General features: G+C 41.1%; 1 protein-coding gene across 7 annotated transcripts in view; it reads left to right on the top strand.

Moving 5' to 3' along the window:
* ASB3 (ankyrin repeat and SOCS box containing 3) overlaps positions 1 to 12,568 on the top strand; it is a 248,569-nt gene extending 236,001 nt beyond the window's left edge. For all 7 annotated transcript variants that reach the window (XM_029593417.1, XM_029593421.1, XM_029593420.1 and 4 more), the window contains one exon: positions 12,018 to 12,568. In XM_029593417.1, the coding sequence (XP_029449277.1) occupies positions 12,018 to 12,247 (230 nt within the window). In that variant the 3' untranslated portion in view covers positions 12,248 to 12,568. The remainder of the gene's footprint in view (positions 1 to 12,017) is intronic.
* Positions 12,569 to 21,280: the final 8,712 nt, after the last annotated feature.

Raw genomic sequence — 21,280 nt, 5'->3', positions numbered from 1 at the left:
TGGAGATTGCTAGGTTCTGCCCCCAACCCTTGCATACTTTAGTTTGTCTTGCTTTTTCAGCAGGACTTACAATAATTTGTATTGTCGAATATCATGCAAGGCAGCTTCCAGCATTCTTAGTAGCTGAGGGGTCAATAAGTCCATGCTCCAAAGAGCTTACAGTCAAAGTAGGCACATGAAGTATTGAGAGAGAGAGAACGTTATTCGACCAAGGTCACAAGGAGCGTGAGTGGGAGCAGTGGGATTTGAACCCTGGTTTCCCTGGTTCCCAGCCTGCTGCTCTAACCATTCGGTCACTCCTTCCGTTGTTTGAAGCAGATTATAAGAGAAGAGAAAAGGCTAAAAATGGTACTGGACAAAGTTCTTATGACAGCTTGCTAGGAAAGAGTAAGATAAGTAAATACTTTTTTTTTTTCCTGTAAAGTGAACATGATCAATGATTCTCTTCATGAATATTTGGGTATCACCCTGGAATAAGTTCTTCTGCACAGATAGCTTTTGTGCCATTTTAGTTTTCATGAGCCTTATTGTGGAAGAGGTTGCTATGGGTAGTTCTGTATGTTGCCAGTAGTTGCCTGCCTTTTAAATTTAAATTTTTACATTTTAGACAATTTAAAATGACATCGGGTAGTATGAAGGCGGGATAGTGCCCAGTATCTGGTAGTCACAAAATCCCTTGAGTACATTTTGAGTTCCAGGGCTGACAGCTAAGAGTTGAGCAATACAGTGTGTTATCATCTTCAGGCAAAGCTTATTGGTTCGAATTTGCCCTTCAGTATTTTCTTATTCCCACCAAGTCCTTGTAGGGAAACATGGTGGTAAAGTTGTGGTTGTTCTTATAAATGCCATCCCTGCCATTAAATACTCTTTAAGATTAAGAGTGTAGAATCTTTGCTTGCAAAAATCAAAATCAGAGGCTACTTATTTGGCTCTAAAGACTATAAAGCAGCTATTCTGAAGCTAAGCACTTTTTTTTTTAGTCAAAGGTATACAATGCTAATAATGGATTTAGCCAGTTTTTCTCTGTAGTAAAGGGTCTAATTACCTTCAAATGTCATTGTTTTCTCTTTTAGAAAGTGAGGATTCTGCTCTCTTTATCAATAATAAAACTCAGAAACTTTACCAGATTCATCCTGTACTGAGCCTGAATTTTCAACTACTTCAGTGTGTTGGTCAGAGTTTAAATCTATCTAGTAGTGATGATGAAGTCTTAGTCTTGGCAAAGCCCGTGCTTCCACACTGCTATTAATTGCATCAGTAGCATGGGATGATCTTAGTGTTTGGGTAATTGCCAGGTTCTTGTGGCCTGGTTTGACCTCTGTTGGAAACAGGATGCTGGGCTTGATGGACCCTTGGTCTGACCCAGCATGGCAATTTCTTATGTTCTTATGTCTGCTGGACCCATGCCTGTGTGTCCTAAATGAGTCACTTCTCTTATAATTATTTATTTATTATTATTTATTTATCGAGTTTTATATACAGTCATTCGGATTCGTCGTCATAAATTAACATGTCTTTCAGTGAGGCCTCCTCCCCTAATCCTCTGAAACATAATATAATCAAGGCTTTGTTAAAGAAGCCTCTAAATGTAGGCCTGTCTCAAATTTCTCCGCTTTCAAAACTGACAGATTGGTACTAAAACAATTTGATGTTTTTTTCTGTCTGTGAATAACTGCCTAAATAACTGTATGCAGTTCTGATTTCCCCATCTCAAATAAAGATAGAGTGGAACTAGAAAAGGTACAGAGAAGGGCGACCAAAATGATAAATGGAATGGAACAACTCCCCTATGAGGAACAAGTTAAGGCTTTTCAAGCTGAAGAAGTGACAGCTGAGAGGAAATATGATAGAGGTCTAATAAAACCTTGAGTGGGGTGGAACAAGTACACAGGGAATAGTTATTTATCCTTTCAAATAGTACTAGGACTAGAAGACACTCCATGAAGCTAATAGGTAGCACATTTAAAATAAATCAGAATATTTTTTTCACTCACCACACAATTAAACTGTGGAATTTGTTGCCAGAGAATGTGGTGAAAGTTGACATAGCAGGGTTTCAAAAGGGTTTAGACAAATTCCTGGAGGAATTCCTGGAGCTCTTAATGATAAATATTTTTTCTAGTAGTATATATTTCAGTGTTCGTTGATGAAAAATGCAATATGATTAGCTAACTGAATTAAGAAATATGAAAAATATTTATTTCAACTTAGTTTGTCATCTATCCTGCAAGCTCATAGTGATGTATAGCAGCAGAATAAAGAATAGATCAGTGGCATTCACTCCTAGCCCTCAAGAGCCACAAACAGATCGGGTTTTCAGGATATCCCTAATGAATATGCATGAGAGATTTGAATGCACACTGCCTCTACTGTATGCAAATGTATTTCATGTATATTCATTAAAGATATCCTGAAAACCTGGCCTGATTGCGTCCATTGAGGGCTGCACCTGTCAAAGCTCAAACCATGCTTTTGGAGTGACTAGAGATCCAAAACCACACCCAAACTTTTGACATGGGGTTTTACAACAAGAGTTTCCTTTTCCAGCTGAATCTGAGGAACATATTTGCCTCTGGTCTGTTAAAACAAAGGATCTTAGTTTTTGAGACATTTAAAGTTAACATGTTGTTTCTATCTCGAGATGGATGAAAATTAAGACAGTCATTAATTTTCTTTACCGGATCCATGCATCACACCCAAAAAATCAAGCAGATCATCTGCATAATGGTAGAAATAAGATCAAGCAATGTAATGACATCCAGCTGACATCATAAACAAACATTAAATAATGTTGGTGACAAGATGGCCCTCTACAATCCAGGTTTCTAAATGGAAAACTTTTCCCTTTTAAATTACAGAATGTGTCTTGCCCGTAAAAAAGGATTTAAACTAGCAGAGCATGCCATCTCTGATACCAAGTCTGAAACCTCTGTAATATGAGCTCATGGTCCATAGTGTCTAAGACAGCTTGAGGTAAAAAATTCTCAGTGACTTCCTCCCTGAATCAACATCCCTTTACAAGTCATGTAGAACAGTGTCCATACTAAAAGACTGGAGGAAGCCCAAATGGCACAGGTCCAGGCCTAAGAAACATAAGAAATTCCTTTCTGGGTCAAACCAAAGGTCCATCAAGCCCAGCATCCTGTCTCCATCAGTAGCCAATCCAGTCTCAAGTACCCAGCAGGATCCTAAAGAATAGATTCAAACCCTCTTGCTCATAACCAGGGATAAGCAGTGGCTTTCCCAAGACTACATGGCTAATAATGATTTATGGACTTATCCAACATATACTCAATCACCACTTACTATTATAGAAAATAATTTTTTAGACCATCATAACAGGACATGTATTCATTCTGCCCTTGATCTAATCATATGGTCTTTGATTAACTTACTGTGCACATGGTGTGTATATATGATTCCACAAAACTTACTTTATCAAAATGATGCTTCAGTTCTTCAATTCCAATAATCATCACGCTTAAAGTTTCTCCGATGGTCACTATTCTTAAAATTCTGACAGTGGCACTAAATTTCAAGTGAAGCTCTGCGTCAGGGAATGGCATGTAGTCTGAGTTCTTAGAATCTCTACACTGACCCTCATAAAATGGCACTCTTGAGCTGGTCGCCATTTTATGAGGGTCAGTACGGTACACTAAAAATGGTTAACCCCTGAGGGAAGACAGCTATGTCCATTGAAACATGAGCTTATGTTGGGTGATAATGTGAAAAAATTTGACTGATAGTGAGACCCTGGGACATTTTTGACTTCAGATATGTTTTTAATTTAGATTTTAATTTTTTAATTTTTTGAAAGCAATAATTTTTTTTGTAAATAATATTGAGATAGGTTCACTGAACTGACAAATGGATGAACAATAGAGTACTTACTGCTGATAATGCTTGAGTCCCACTGCATGGAGAGAGGCGGTGAATGGAAACTTGAAAAGCACTGCAGAGCGAATCTGATGCCAAGATCATAGATGACAGTAGCAATTAACACAAATGTATCCTTGATAGTTTAAATTTACTAAATTCATATGCCTCTTTTTGCTGAGTAGATTGACAAAGTTAAAAATGACATCTTTCTGCAGTTAATGCAAAATTGCTAGTTTTAACAGATTGAAAATAATAAATCAGTGACTATGACATGTGGAAAAGTTTGGACACTTTTCCAGTTCATTTATTGCTACTTTTTTTTTAACGTTATTAACTTTATCTATTTATCTGAACATACACACACACAAATACCCAGGAGGATTTAGGTCATTCTGTTATGGCTCTACTATGTTGTTGGCTTGGCAGATCAATACCAGTCTTTTTAGGAATAGTTCCCAATGTGCCTGTTCCCTCCCATATTCTCTTTTGCTGGTCTTTCTCTATCTAATATTCATGTTGGGCTGCTGGCACATGGAAGCAGAATATGCTTGTGAGGGGATCAGTGGTTCATATAGTGCATCTGAGGCCAGTTTGTAAAGGTGTAGTAAAGATGTGGCAAGTCTTTGACAGAGGGATAGCATCAAAACTTGAAAGGAGGTTTCAAATTGGAGTCTCATTCCTGAAGTTTGACAGTCACTTTCATGCCTAGCTTTCCTGCAATTTTAAGATCACGTGGAAATGCTAGATGGCTGACTTTTTTGTTCTGTCCTTCAGTGTTAGGTCCATGGATTATTTCTTGGGTCTGCCAGCAAGGGTGCGGATGAATGCCAGCTGTGATTCTGGTTTTAGTGATCTAGTTATTTGTCCACAGAGACAGCAGTTTTTTCCAGATAGGGCATACAACAGTTTTCAGATGATAAAACCTTTTGGTCACCACCAACCTGAGCCCAGTTACAACCAGAAACATAGTTGTGATAAGCTGCATACCCCAGTAAGTCATTTAATCTTCCTGTCAGCATGCTTTAGGCATCACGTTGATATTTTTAGCTTATTCAAACTCATTTGTATATTTTCTTTATATTAGGTTATATCCCTTAACTTTTTTTTTTCTTATGATTAGATAAGGTGAAGCCTTTATAATAATCTTTGAGACCATGAAGAGTAATAATAAAAGAATTGCCTCTGACTGTTCCTTCTTAATGTTAAACCTGATCTCTTCTACTACTGTGTAATTAATTTGTGTTCCAGTTCTAAGCAAAAGGAGAAAGTTATTTTTACAATAATGTGTGTACCAAAAAGATAGGCTCAAAAATTTTTCAGGGTGTTAAGTTTTAGAAAAGGTGATTGCCCTAATCTTGCTCCACTGTGTTTGAACTGTGCAATTACTCATAGGCTGCTTAGGGAGAATTCGATTTCCTGAAATAGTGTGAGGATTATATGACTCTAATCATTGAAAAAGCATGAGTGATAGTACTAGAGATCAAATGTTAAGAGCTGCGCTTGTGCCTGACTGGAGTGCTTGATTTCCGGTGTAAAGTGTTTTTGCAGAAAGTGAAATTTATTTTGGTTTCTAAGACTGATCAGTCATCTCATGAAAATGTCAGGGTGTCCCATGTGCAATACATTTTGGATGCTAGCTTTTTCTTTAATCAGGCTCTGACAAAGTGGGAAGGCACTCTCCAAAATCGATAGTACATGTGGAATCCTATTTTCTGTGGGATAATTGACTGATCTGAACAACTGAAATTTAAAGAGTGAATTTCACTTTCGGCAGGACACTAGTATAGGTTTTAACCTTGGTCTTTTTTTACAGGATATATTTTATTATTTATTTTTAAAAAAATTTCTATGTCGCATTATCCAAGCTCCTAAGAGCTTTGCATAAAACCATTCATAATTAGTCAAAGAAACAGATAATGATAAGGCCTACAACAACCCTGTCATCTCAAGGAGCAAGAAGCTTCCATTGTGGTCTGTCTCAAGCAGCAAATTGAGATGATTTGCAAAAGTGATAAATTGCCATGGAAATGCTATCCTCTTGTTGAATCCTTTCAACTTGCAACTTGGGAAAGTAGGAGCTAGCCAAATTCAAACTTTTCTGCATGAGATTGACAAATCTAGTAATATAGGGGTAGATTTTATAAAATGCGAGCGGCATACATGTGCGCGCGCATATGTATATCCAGTTTTATAACTTGCGCGCGCAAGTTATAAAATCCGGGATCAGCACTCGCAAGGGGGTGCACAATTGTGCACCTTGCGCGTGCTTCCTCCATTCCCTTCTCCCTAACCTAACCTTCCCTCCCCTTCCCCTAACCTTTCCCCCCCAGCCCTACTCTAACTCCCCCAAAATCTTTATTTCACCTTTTGCGCCTGCCTGGAGGCAGGCACAGGTTGCGCATGCCAGCAGCCTGCCGGCATGAGATCCTTTGACACAGCAGCAAATGGCCGCTGTGTCAGAGGCCTCTTGCCCCGCCCCCAGACCGCCCACTCCCCACCCCTTTTTGCAAGCCCCGGGACTTACATGCATCCCGGGGCTTTATGCGCGTCATCGGGCCTTTTGAAAATAGGACTGGCGCCCGCAGGTCCAGTTATGCGCGTAAATCTTTTAAAATCCGGCCCATGCCTTTTTTTCCAATGTATATTCTTTTCAGAAGAGTTGAGCTAGCCTTGAGAACTAGAACCAGCCCTATAATGAGCTGGCTGATGCATAGGCAGCCAGAGTACATTTTTGTGACGTTTCTCAGTTCATGTAATAGAAGTATACGTTGAGATAGTTGGTTTGATGAGGAACAGATTTAATTTTTTTGATTTGTCAAATCTGAGTAGCAATTGCTTTGGGGTAGAAACAGTTAAACCAGAGTTTTCAACCTTTTATCTGTTGGGACGATAGCATATTTGGACCTGCTGCGGTCTCAGGAATAGCTCAGGAACACAATAAGACTGGACCAACTTAATTATGGTGTAAATATTTATTTACATTGCTTCAAAGGTACAGAAACCAAAATAGTAGCTTACCATACATCAGGCACAATTATCAGATTTACATATTCCATCCAGGTGTATCATGAGGGTCCTACCAGCTCCCTGGGGCCTCCACAAGCTTTCTAGGCCCGGGTTCTGCCTTAAGGATGACTGGGTTACATCCCTGAGCTGGGCTTCCTAAGGTAGAATGAGGGAGTTGTCAGTACATTCCATCACAGGGGTACACCTGACAGATGGTTCTCACATGCATGACACGCTGAACACATGTCTGTCATGTGGCTAAATGTAAACGTACACTCTGCATCTATAGGAACCCCCCTGATCCCCAACAATAGGCCCTTTTTATAAAAATCAGCAGCAGTTCATCACCAATGCATATCCTATTGAGAAAACACAACCAATAAGACTGATACAAATGCCTACATGCTAGAAAAATACTTCACCTTGGTCATACACACAAAACCGACCTACATCAAATACAGAAAGTCCACAAATTACAAATACGGAGACAGAAACTGGAATGGGAACTAAAAAAAAAAGCTACTCTGCATGCAGTGCAAACTTGGAGAAATGGAAACAGAAATAGCAATTAACACACTTCCTGGATTTGCAATAATGCACACAAACTAATCCGTACAAAGTTACACCTGTATTATGGAACACACTCAAACAGTAGCAGCCTAACCTATGAAATGGCAACACTGCAAATATTAAACCAGACCCTAAATATCAATGCACCTCTTATTAGGAAAACAGAACAAGCTAAGTTGCTATAGATCCCTACACAGAAACTACAAGCTTGCAGAATACCAGGGTCACACTTACAGAACACAGACAGACCCTCACCAAATATAGAATAAAGAGACCAGAAAGATAATGTTTTTGTGTTTCTGTTGTTGCACTGCATACAGAGTTTGGCTTCTTGCTGTTTCCAGTTCAGTTTTTACCTGCACATTTCTATTTATACATTCCTCAAGAAATATAAAATAATAATTGTAAAACTATACTAATAAAGATTATACAGGTTCCAAAACAACTGATGAATAATATCCAAAATTACAAACTCATAAAAATTATTAAAAATTCTCCAAATACCAATAAAATATTTCAAAACAGCAGACACATCATATCCAATAAGTAAAATGGAAGTCAAGATAAATGAACTTAAAAAGCCACCTTGACTTACCCTCTACAGCAACTCTCTTACTCCTTTCCCTTGCAGGCCAGTAGCACACACCAGAAGCAGCAGGGGCTGCTGAAGCTCTGTCCTCATTCTTCCCGACCAGTCTCTCACTTTCAAACATACACACCCAAGTCACCTCCTTGACAAGTCTCTCTCTGTCTTTCATACATCAGTCATCGCCCAGACCAGTCTCTGTCTCTTCACACGTCCCTCCGTGACCAGTCTCTCATACACACACATCACCTCTGACCAGTCTCTCTGTCTCTCTTACACACCCACTAGTCTCCCCTCTCTCTAGTCTCTCACTCACACAAACACTAGTCAGCCCCCTGACTAGTGACCAGTCTCTCTCTTACATACCAGTTACCACCTCGACCAGTTTCTGTCTCTCACACAGTCACTTCACTGACCAGTCTCTCTCTCACAGTCACCTCCCTGACCATTCTCATTCTCACTAGTCACATCCCTCAGATTCTCACACTCATACCAGTCACCTTCCTGACTAGTCTCTCATATACCAGTCACCTCTGACCAGTGTCTCTCTCTTTCTTATACACACACACACACACACACCAGTCACCCCTCTCTCCAGTCTCTCACACACACCAGTCAGCTCCCTGACCGACCTCTCTTACACACACACACCAGTCACCTTCTTGACCAGTCTGTCTCTCACACACACCAGTCATCTCCTTCAGCAATCTCACACACATACTAGTCACCTCCCTGACCAGTCTCTCTCTTTCGCACATGCACACAAGTTACCTCCGTGACCAGTCTCTGCCTCTCACACAGTCACCTCCCTGACCAGTCTCTCACTGTCACATACACACAACAGTCACCTCCCTGATAGTCTCCCACTCTCACCACCAGTCATCCCCTTCAGGAACTCTGTCACGCACACACACCCCACCACCATGACAGTCTCTCTCACATGCACCCAAGTTACCTCCCTGACCAGTCTCTCTCACACATAATCACTTCCCTGGCCAGTCTCTCACTCACCAGTCACCTCCCTCAGGAATGTCTTACACCAGCCACCTCTCTGACCACTCTCTCACATGCAAGTTACTTCCCTGTCCAGCCTCTCTGTTTCTCAGTCATGTCCCTGACCAGCTTCTCTGTTTCTCAATCACCTCCTTGACCAGTCTCTGTATTACTCATGCACAACAGTTACATCCCTGACCAGTCTCTCACTTACACAGTCAGCAGTTTACCTCCCTTACACGCTCTTTCTCTCATGCATGCATACTAGTCACCTCCCTGACCACTCTTTCACTCTCACACACATTCCAGTCAGCTCCCTGACTAGTCTCTCTCTCTCTCTCTCTCTTTCTCTCTCTCTCTCTCTGACACACCAGTCACTCCCTCACCAAACTCTCTCTCTCTCACACACACACACACAACATACACAGGTTACCTCCCTGACTAGTCTCTCACATGCACACCAGTCACCTACCTGACCAGTGTCTCTCACACAGTCACCTTCTCTTTCTCTTATAGGCACACCAGTCACCTCCCTGACTAGTCTCTGTCTCTCATACACAGTTACCTCCCTCACCAATCTCTCTCAAATACACACTAATCACCTTCCTAACCAGTATCTCACTCACACACATACACCAATCACCTCCCTGCCCAGTCTCTCTCACATGCACACCAGTCACCTCCCAGACCAGTCTCTGTCTCTCTCATTCTCATATGTACACCAGTCACCTCCCCAACCAGTCTTTCTACTACATGACACCAGTCACCTACCTGACCAGTATTACTCACACACAGTCACATCCTCACTAATTTCTCATACACACAAGTCACCTCCCTTTCTAGTCTCTCTCTTTTTCACATGAACACGAGTCACCTCCCTGACCAGTCTCTCTGTCACTTACACAAACATGATCTTTCTCACTTAAACGTGAATTCTCAGTCACATACAATCTTTCTCTCTCACTTGTACACACTCTGACTCGCTCTCAATTTCACTCACTCCCCCCTCCGCCCCTTGAGCTGCAGCAGCCTCCTCTTTCAGCCCCCTCAGCCCAAGAAATAATGCCATCGGCCGCGGGGATTAATGTTGCTATCTCCCATTGCAGATCATCAGCTGCTTTTCTCCAGGAATGTGCTGCTCCTCAGGCCGCTGCTGCCGCTGCTCTTGAATGCAGCATTGTCCTTTCTTCTTCCCGTACATCCCGCTGTACAACATTTCTTCGTCCAGACTGCAGGGGTGGGAGGAAGAAAAGGCAATGCTGCAGTTGCTCGCTCATTCACTCATTCACATTGCAAGCATGTGTTTGCTCGCTCATTCACTCTCTCTCCCCCACCCCCACCCCGGGAACTCGCGGCAGCAGCAGCAGCCTCCTCCCAACGCTAACCTCCTTCATTTTCAGCCCTCGCGAAGGCGGAGTCCCATCGGCGGCGGTTGAAGCTCTTCATTTTCCTCTGAGCCGCGCTGCAGTCTTCTTTTCTTCGGGCCGATGCCGAGCCCACTAGCGTGGCCTCTTCTTGCCGCACACGCACCCGATACTCTCCACTTCCTCTTCCGGGCCGCGGGGGGGGGGGGGGCGTGTATGTGTGTGTGTGTGTGTGTGTGAGAGATTGCATGTATGTGAATGATTGAGAGCCTGTATATGTGAAAGAGAGTATGTCTGTGATTGAGAGCCTGCCTGTGAGAGAGAGAGCATGAATGTAAGTTTACCATTGGGAACCTGTATGTGTAAGTTTGTGATTGAAAACCTGTTTGTGTGAAAGAGTATGTGTGTATGATTGAGATCCTTTGTGTGTGAGAGAAATCATGTGTATGTATGATTAAGAGCCTGTGGGTATAAGTAAGAAAGAGATCATGTGTGTCTGTGTGTGATTGAGAGCTGGTTTAGGTGATGGAGCATGTGAGTGTGTGATTGAGAGCCTGTGTGTAAATGAGAGAAAGAGAGGACATGTTTGTAAGCATGTGAATGAGAGTCTGTGTGTGAGAGAAAAAGACAGCATGTATTAATGTGATTGAAAGCCTGTGTGTGTAAGCGTGAAAAGATAGACAGCATGTGTGTAAATGTGTAATTAAGAGCCTATATAAGTGAGAGAGAAAAAACATGTGTATAAGTGAGTACTGAGAGCATGTGTGTATAGGTGTGTCATTGAGAGCCAGTGTGAGAGAGAGCGCTGGTATGTGACTGAGAGAGGAGAAAGTTCCAAGCAAACCACCCCGCCTCCTGCTAATTCAGAACAATCTCAGGACACCTGGATATCAAACGTTCCCAGGTATGCAGAGCAAAAAAATTTTTGTATCCTTATTATTTTTCATTACTGGGTCTTTGTGTCTGCTATTTTGAAATATTTTGTTGGTATCTGGAAATGTTTGAGTTTTTAATTATTGGATATTCCACTCATCAGCTGTTTCGAAATATGTTCTTTTTGTTAGTACAGTTTTACTGCTGATGATTTTATATTCTTGATTTGTTTTATAAGGATGGGTGATGTTTCTTTTTTTCCTTTGTTATACTGCATACAGAGACTTTGGCTTGTTGCAGTTTCCAATTCAGTTTTTTCTGCATGCTTCTTGTTGTGCGTTTTGGTCTCTTTATTCTATGTTAGGTGAGGGACAGCACGTGATTCAGGTGAGGTTTTCTGCTGGCGTGTAGTTTCTGTGTAGGACTCTATAGCAGCCTAATAGGAGATGTATTGGTGTCTTAAGGCCTGGGTGTAATATTTTCAGAGACTTATTGTACTTTAAAAGTGTGATCTTACATAAAATGCACACATTTACTTGTATTTAGTTTTAAAACATATTGTATGGCTCCTCATGGAATTACATTTTAAAATATTTGGCGTTTATGGCTCTCTCAGCCAAAAAGGTTCCTGACCCCTGAGTTATAGTGTGGTGTTTTGTATTCTTTTTGAATGTTTTCATAATTGAGCTAGTTTAATGAAAAAATCTAAAATAATGTCTTATCGTTTCTGTTTTGTTTTTAAATAGCATGTTTACCTTCACTGACCCATCTTTGTCGTCTTAAGATCCGGTCACTTTTAAAAAGTGAATGTCTACGATCTGGCCATTTTATCTACCAGTTGCCACTTCCTGCTTGTCTCCAACATTTCCTACTCTACAGTGAGACACTGAGGAGATATGGTATACCAGAACTGTCAGATAATCACGAGTATCTGCGAACCGTTGATTCCAATTCTGAAGACACTGAGAGAATATGAATCTTTTTTTGCTGGACAATTACAAAGGATTCCTTGAGCAGACTAAAAATGTTTGTTTTCAAGCAACATTAGACAGAAAACATTTGTTACAGCTGCCTTTATGTAATAGAATATTTGCAACTCTATTTTTCTGCTGCACTGTTGCATACAGAGCTACATTACAACCAGGTACATGATCTACTGATTAATTGAAAGCTCTGTTAATGAAAACTTGCATAAAATCCTGTCTGTAGTTTATTCAGTTTTTTTTATCAGTAGAAAACTGCTATAGATTCAGATGTAAAAATAAATAAGAAAAATAATAAAAGGTTATACACATTTTTTACTTTTGTTTAGAAGATATTTCTGTGAGATTGTAATATGTATCCTTTTAGATGGATTATGAATTGCTGAGATGTCGCTGATTTATGTCTCTGTCTTATGTAAACAATTCAAGTTGCACGTTTTCAAATGAACATGTGCCAGAAAACTATGCATTTCCTCTCTGTTTGCATTTCACAAACTCAGACATTTTTTCGAAAGCTAGCAACAGATGATGCCTTAACTCATCTAGTGGTGTGTTAGAGGAGCCATGTACATTTGTCAATTTAAGCACCAGTACAGACTCTGAGGGCCTGTGCATTGATCTAAATGAGTATGATGGACACAAAATGAGTGGCTGACAGCATGATTTGTGTTCAATGCATCTTATTTGGTTTTGCAATCTGACACATTTCTGAAGACCTGACTATTCAATACCTTTCTGCTTTTGACTGTTGGCTTCTACCTCATGCATAAAACTAATGCATGAAAGGAAACAGGTGGTAATTGCAATTGGAGCAGTGAGACTTGTAAGTAGCATCTGTTTATATCTCTCTTACCAGATAATTGTTGTCATAATGTTTTACTTACTAGTTTAGTAGGTATGTAATAAGGCCCATCTTGAGTCATTATAAGGTGCTAATTTTCACTTAACTTCTGACACTACTGAGTAGGGGAAGAGTGAGGCCATCTGGTGACTATATAGATAAGGAAGGCAGTAAAAAAATCAATTTTGAGACTGTGTGCTTGTGGTTCAAACAATGTGAATTAAAATTCACTGAAAAGAAAAGATGTTACTCTATCAGTTATTTCCTAACTCCTCCCCTTGGACCAGCCTTCTTATGTTCATATCTGTTTAGTGGATTATAGTCTATCTTCAAACTTTTACACATTGACCTTAGTAGTATCCTAATTTGCAGTTGAGTTTCTCTTGTATAAATACTCTTAGGGCCTTAAAAATAAGCACATCTCCAAAATAGGTTTTATTAACATTTATATGTATTTAATAATGTCACTCAGTTTGAGTCTGTTGCTATTATAATATGAACTCCCTCAGATTCCAATCCAGAGTGTGCATTTGTTTATATGATCAAGAAATTAACAAGAGATTAGTCCATTTTTGCATCATAAGGATGGTATCCAAGGAGATGAGAGAGAATCAGGTATTTAGATGTGAATCGGTTATTTACACTTTCAAATAATAGAAGGACTAGGGGGCATTCCATGAAGTTAGCAAGTAGCACATTTAAGACTAAACTGAGAAAATTCCTTTTCACTCAACGCACAATAATGTTGTCAGAGGACGTGGTTAGTGCAGTTAGTGTAGCTGGGTTCAAAAAAGGTATGGATAAGTTCTTGAAGGAGAAGTCCATTAACGGCTATTAATCAAGTTTACTTAGGGAATAGCCATTGCTATTAATTGCATCAGTAGCATGGGATCTTCTTAGTGTTTGGATAATTGCCTGGTTCTTGTGGCCTGGTTTGGCCTCTGTTGGAAAAAGGATGCTGGGCTTGATGGACCCTTGGTCTGACCCAGCATGGCAATTTCTTATGTTCTTACTGATTTCCCTTTCTCTTTCATCTTGTGATGAACTATTTTTTAATAAAATAAAAAATGATAAATTAATCCTGCAATATCATAATTTATTATCATTTCATACTAAAAACAATGATCTTTTGGTCTTTAAAATTAAGGTTAACTATCCTTTGAATTTGTTATATTAGAATAACAGATAATTTTGTTATTGAACAGCTGTTATCCAGTATATGGATGCCACAGGCATGCATTTCAGAAGATCTTATGTAAAATGTATTGGGGTGCATGTTTACATACATTAAATGAGGTGTGACTACAAAACAAAGATGTCATCCTTTCACTTTTCTGAGGCTGTCATCAAGGCACATTTGGATTTTGAAGTTCAGTTTTTTTAAGAATGTAATTGAACTATATTAGGTGAATTTTAAAAGCTCTGTGCGTGCCAAAACAGGAAGATACATGCACAAGTTGGGCCAGCGTATCTCCTGCTCTTTGCACAAATAAAATGTTTCCAAAAAGGGGCGTGGCATGGTTGTGGTCCAGGCGTGGGCATGTCGGGGCCTGACCAAGAAATATGCACCTAAATCTTTGTGTCCTTGCGTGCACCGGTGTGCCCTGCTGTATAAATTTACTACTTGTATGGATAGCATATAACTTTTAAAACAAAAATATTTAGGCAGGTCAGTGGGGTTTTAAGGGTCAGAGCTAACAGGGGGAAGGGAGGCTTTTAAATTAAGGGGGTTTGCAAGTCCTAACCCTAAACTGGGCGAACTGGACATGAACTGGGAAAGTGGCAAATAGCGTCATCCTTGTAAAATTCCCCCACTTACGTGACAGATGCGGGATTTGTGTGCACATCCATTTAAAATTGTGCATTTGTTACAAAATAGACACATCTCTGATACATACATGCACATGTGTGCCCGTGTACCTATTTAAAAGTTACCATCTATGTATTTATATTGGAATGAACTCTTTTTGGAAGTATGATATCAAAAGTGGGCTATTTGCTTTTTCAATCGCTTTTCTTTATCATAAAAGGAAGTGAACATATGCCAGTATGGTATGAAATCTTAACATCTTTTGGATACAAAATAATTTCTTTATTTCAGCATGTTCTATTTTTTGATTATTCATTTATTTACTTACTATTAATGGTCATAGATTACTAGTATTACAAATTATTTTTTTTTGTACTTTGAGCTACTCTTTTTGATTTATATAATTTTTGTGAATCTTTTTCACTTCTATTCTTCAAACAAATATTTTTACCACAGGAACAACAAAATAGAATTCTTGGAATTTTTTAAATTGTTCCTTTGGCCTAGCAGTTTCCTCATGATCCTTTGGGCTTCCAGCTCAATTAGAACCAGTCTGTTATAGTGACATTCCTTGGCTGGAAGCCACAAGCTGTGTGTTATTTTGGAACATAGTATGCATGCACACTAGTTCCACCTGGTAGATTTCACCATTTGAGTAATGACTGGCGGCCCCAGAACCAGAGCCCCAGGCCCCAGTAGCCCTGTACCCGGTACTTATTTATAAACATTTGCTATTTCCCTTCTTCCTTAGGCACATGGCAGATTACATTCAAGATAATCACAAGGCAGATTACGTTCAGAGAACAAACATATGTAGATAATGTGAAAAATATGGATTAGTCACAAGGATTACAGTAAATAAAGAACTTGGGCACATAGATGATGCAACTATACATACTTAATCATCTGCCTCCTCTAAAGCAATAACAGGAAAAAGGAACCATATTTGCAAATGAAAACCATATTTATTGTACAAAAAATAATACATTAAGCTTGTGACCAACAAAATTACATATACTATATAAATAGTTCCATTTGCAAGTGATGTGTGTGAAACTTTTTAAAGGCAGCAACCACATGATGAAAAGATCATAGCAGAGAACATCCATTATTTGTAATCCTTTAGTAGCAGCAGCTGTAAAGGTGAAGATCACAGCAGAAAAAAGTCCAGCAATTCTAATCCATTTCAAGATGCATTTATAAAGGCTAGGATTAGAACAGATAAATTTCTAGTGACTGTAATCAAATAGCAGTAGCTATAGAGATAGCGATGACATCTATGACCATGTATCATACTCCAGCACAGAAGGCAACAAACAAGTTGCTAAACTTGGAGGAGAGAAGCAGAAGAGACAGTGTATGAACTATGATCCATCATAAAAATGAGGAGAAATTTCAATAGCAACAGCAATAACACTAAAAAAAAATTGGTTGTCTTAAAAACTGTAGAGTTGCAGTATTATTGCATCAGGAACCTGCAGAGATAAGAGCTGCCATACTGGGTCAGACCAAGGGTCCATGAAGCCCAATGTCCTATTTCTAACATTGGATAATCCAGGTTACAAGTACTTGGCAAGATCCCAAATAATAGATAGATTCCATGTTGCTTATGCCTAGGGATAAGCAGTGACTTTCCCCAAGTCTACCTAGTTAAAAACAGTTTATGGACTTTTCCTCTATGAACTTGTCCAGACCTTTTATAAACTGACCTACACTAACTGCCTTTATCACATCCTCCAGCAATGAATTCCAGAGCTTAATTGTTCATATCTGGCAATTGGTTGATTTGGGCAAAGTCAGAGGAGGATTGTTATTCCATTGTCAGCAGGGTGATCAGACTTACAGAATCTAGGTTGGGTGATCAATTTTCTTAAAAGCAATTGGATCCCTTTCAAAGCTTGGAGTATCTGGGGACTGGGGACTCATTTTGAGATGAGAGTAGGCAATATGTTCCTTACCATTGACAAGTAACACATCATATACCTGTTTAAAGATTTCAATATTTATTACAAAATATTAAAATATAATAACCATAATAAACATCCCACTATCATCACTAACTTAATACATCAACACCACACAACCTACCACTCATTCTCATCTACTCACAAATGTATTACAACAATATTCTACAATTGCACATTACAATAATAGCTCTTTCCAAAAATGCAATCTTATACAATCAATCATCATATATATATTTCTAGAACAGTGTTGCAAATCTAGCCACAATATATATTCTTAAAGCAATATTACAACTCAATTAGCATACACAAGGGGGTTTAATCAAAACTCCATTTCCAACGTTGATGATCTATTACTATCTTCGTCTTCGTTCTTGGGTAACACGAGCAAAGTCCAAACATAAGAACATAAGAAAATGCCATACTGGGTCAGACCAAGGGTCCATCAAGCCCAGCATCCTGTTTCCAACAGTGGCCAATCCAGGCCATAAGAACCAGGCAAGTACTCAAAAACTAAGTCTATTCCATGTTACCATTGCTAAGGGCAGTGGCTATTCTCTAAGGGGCGGATTTTCAGAGCCCTGCTCGCGTAAATCCGCCCAAAACCGGGCGGATTTACGTGAGCAGGGCCCTGCGCGCCGGTAAGCCTATTTTACATAGGCCTACCGGCGCGCGCAGAGCCCCGGGACTCGCGTAAGTCCCGGGGTTTTCGGAGGGGGCGTGTCGGGGGGGCGGGTCCGAACCGCGCGGCGTTTTCGGGGCGTGTCGGGAGCGTTCCGGGGGCGGGCCCGGGGGCGTGGCTACGGCCCGGGGCGTGGCCGCGCTCTCCGGACCCGCCCCCAGATCGCGTCCCGGCGCGCTAGCGGCCCGCTGGCGCGCGGGGATTTACGTCTCCCTCCGGGAGGCATAAATCTCCCAACAAAGGTAAGGGGGGGGGTTTAGACAGGGCCGGGCGGGTGGGTTAGGGAGGGGAAGGTGAGGGGAGGGCAAAAGAAAGTTCCCTCCGAGGCCGCTCCGATTTCGGAGCGGCCTTGGAGGGAACGGGGGTAGGCAGCGTGGCTCAGTGCGCGCCGGCTATACAAAATCGATAGCCTTGCGCGCGCCGATCCAGGATTTTAGTGGATACGCGCGGCTCCGCGCGTATCTACTAAAATCCAGCGTACTTTTGTTTGCGCCTAGAGCGCAAACAAAAGTAGGCTATTCGCGTTCCTTTTAAAATCCGCCCCTCTGTGAACTTAATAGCAGGTAATGGACTTCTCCTCCAAGAACTTATCCAATCCTTTTAAACACAGCTATATTAACTGCACTAACCACATCCTCTGGCAACAAATTCCAGAGTTTAATTGTGCATTGAGTAAAAAAGAATTTTCTCCGATTAGTTTTAAATGTGCCCCATGCTAACTTCATGGAGTGCCCCCTAGTCTTTCTATTATCCGAAAGAGTAAACAGCCGATTCACATCTACCCATTCTAGACCTCTCATAATTTTAAACATCTCTATCATATCCCCCCTCAGCCTTCTCTTCTCCAAGCTGAAAAGTCCTAACCTCTTTAGTCTTTCCTCATAGGGGAGCTGTTCCATTTCCCTTATCATTTTGGTAGCCCTTCTCTGTACCTTCTCCATCGCAATTATATCTTTTTTGAGATGCGGCGACCAGAATTGTACACAGTATTCAAGGTGCGGTCTCACCATGGAGCGATACAGAGGCATTATGACATTTTCCGTTTTATTCACCATTCCCTTTCTAATAATTCCCAACATTCTGTTTGCTTTTTTGACTGCCGCAGCACACTGAACCGACAATTTCAATGTGTTATCCACTATGACTCCTAGATCTCTTTCTTGGGTTGTAGCACCTAATATGGAACCCAACATTGTGTAATTATAGCATGGGTTATTTTTCCCTATATGCATCACCTTGCACTTATCCACATTAAATTTCATCTGCCATTTGGATGCCCAATTTTCCAGTCTCACAAGGTCTTCCTGCAATTTATCACAATCTGCTTGTGATTTAACTACTCTGAACAATTTTGTGTCATCTGCAAATTTGATTATCTCACCCGTCGTATTTCTTTCCAGATCATTTATATATATATATATTGAAAAGTAAGGATCTCAATACAGATCCCGTAAGGGTCCCAATACAGATCCCAGGGTCCCAATACAAAAAGATACAAATTATCTGTCCATAAAAAGGTACAGAGATATTCTTAAAAGTATCTCTTCATTAATTTGCTCAAATCATATTAAAAAATAAAGGAAACAAGAAGAGTTTAATGTTCATAAACGTCTGTGGTGGAGTCCTCCAAAAACTGAGTTAAGTCAACAATGGCATCAGAAGTATGATCTTGAGAAGTTCTCCCTTTATTCGTAGCTGGGGGAAAAAAAAGAGATTTGTTTATAGAAGACATTTTCTCCTCCTCAAATTGCAATATTTCCAAAAAATATTTCTTAAGGGTTTGATAGGAATTTTCACCTATAACATTTGGAAAATTCAGTATTCGAAGATTTAAATGCCAAGTATAATTTTCTAAATACTCCAGCTTTCTAGAGAAATTGCCAAAGTCTTTAATCAATTTTAATCAATGGCCTTCATCTGTAATTCCTTAAATTTCTCGTCCCACTTCACCCCAGAAGTGCCCACCTTCATAGTAAGGTCCTTGATCTTCAACTGGCAATCCTGTAAGGAACAGCCAAACCCAGCTACTAGATCCCAAAGGGCTTCTAGAGTGACTACTGCTGGCTTAGGTGGAAGATGAAAAGTCTCACCCAAAGTTCCAGAGAGAACTGTCTCTTACCGGCTCTGAAAAAGCCCCTCTAAGCTCTCCTTCAGTCTCGGCCGGAGTGGAGGTGGCTGAGAACAACACCTCCTGAGCAATATACAACATTTCCGGGGACTGCAGAGATGCCGGCAGCTGGTCTCCACTCTCTCTCTCTCCCCCCCCCCCCCCCCCCCCCCCCCCGCGGTCACACAGAACGTGTCACTGCCCCACGCCACAGTCAGAGTTGAAGCAGCAGCAAACCCAGGCAGCACCAGGAGCCGAAGATCCGGAGGGCTCAAAGAAACTTCCCCTGGCGAAACCAGTGCTCCCTCACCGGATTCGCAGTGGGGCTAGGCACCCCTCAAGTGAAGCCGATCCAAAGCGGTAATCGCTGGCCATGGGGAAGAGGAGAATCCAGGGGAAAGACTCGGACCTTCCCCTTGTGTTTAGAGGGCATCTTAAAGGTAATTTTACAGAGGAAACAAGGAGCGAATTAGCGCGTCTGGTTCACGTTGCCATCTTGCTCCCCCTGCCCTGCCTGTGGGGTTTTGTACGTGGAGGAGAGCATGTCTGAGGATGTTATCCTGGAGGTTCTGTATGTCAGCTCTCTACCTAAAAGCCTAAATTTGGTTTCTAGAAACTTATTCTTACAACTTCCTTTGTCATTGGTACCCACAGGTACCTTGATAGCCAGCTCCTCCCAAGCAGTTTAAATGCAATTTACCACATGTTCCTCATTCCCATCAGCCACTTGAATCACTAACTACAACTGCCCTCCTAACACTTCCCTCCTGGACATATGCCCCAGGAGAGACTTTCTTGGTGCATGAGAATACTGCATCATCTGGAGTGTAGGTTCTAGCTACAGAATCATTTCCTTACACAGCAGGGTGATTCTCTTCTAAGCAACTTTGCTTCTCCAAGATAGCACAGGGGCTGCCAGACTCATTTTCTGAGAGCAAGGAGCTCTTTGCACCATGTGTGCACACAACTCATCAACTGGTAGGTAATCATACATGTAGCACACAGTGAAAAACACTGGATAGTCCACATCTTGCTGCGGGACTGCTGTCTGATACTCAATATTATTGAGTTGTTAGTTATTTAAGGCCACTAAGGAAGCAGTGATGCTTAATCTAATGCAAAGTCCCTTTAATTTATTGGTGTATTTTATGTTAGTTGTCAGTGATTAAGAAGAAGACAGCAGTTAATCTATTTATGTAGGCAGGGTTATTCCCTATGGGCTGGATTTTAAAAGCTCTGTGCGCCGGTCCTAAAGCCCCGTGAGGCGTGTAAGTCCCGGGGCTTGCAAAAAGGGGGCGGTCCAGGGGCGGGGCCAGAGGATCGCATGCCGGCAGGCTGGCACAAAAGGTAAGACAAAGGTTGGGGGGGGGGGGTTAGAGTAGGGCTAAGGGGGAAAGGTTAGGGGAAGAGGTGGGAAGGTCAGGCTAGGGGGGAGGGAACGGGGGAAGGTGGCTCGGTGCACGCAAGATGCACAATTGTGCACCCCCTTGCGCATGCCGAACCCCGATTTTATAACGTGCGCATGTTAAAATCAGGTGTACATGTGTGCGCGCCGGGTAGCGAGCGCACATGTACGCCCGCGTGCACCTTTTAAAATCTACTCCTATATTGGGAATTGACTC

The sequence above is a fragment of the Rhinatrema bivittatum genome, chromosome 3 (assembly GCF_901001135.1).
Source record: "Rhinatrema bivittatum chromosome 3, aRhiBiv1.1, whole genome shotgun sequence".
In the NCBI taxonomy this organism is placed as follows: domain Eukaryota; kingdom Metazoa; phylum Chordata; class Amphibia; order Gymnophiona; family Rhinatrematidae; genus Rhinatrema; species Rhinatrema bivittatum.
The sequence above is the reverse complement of the archived record's forward strand: the minus strand, read 5'-3'. Positions and strand labels throughout refer to the sequence as shown.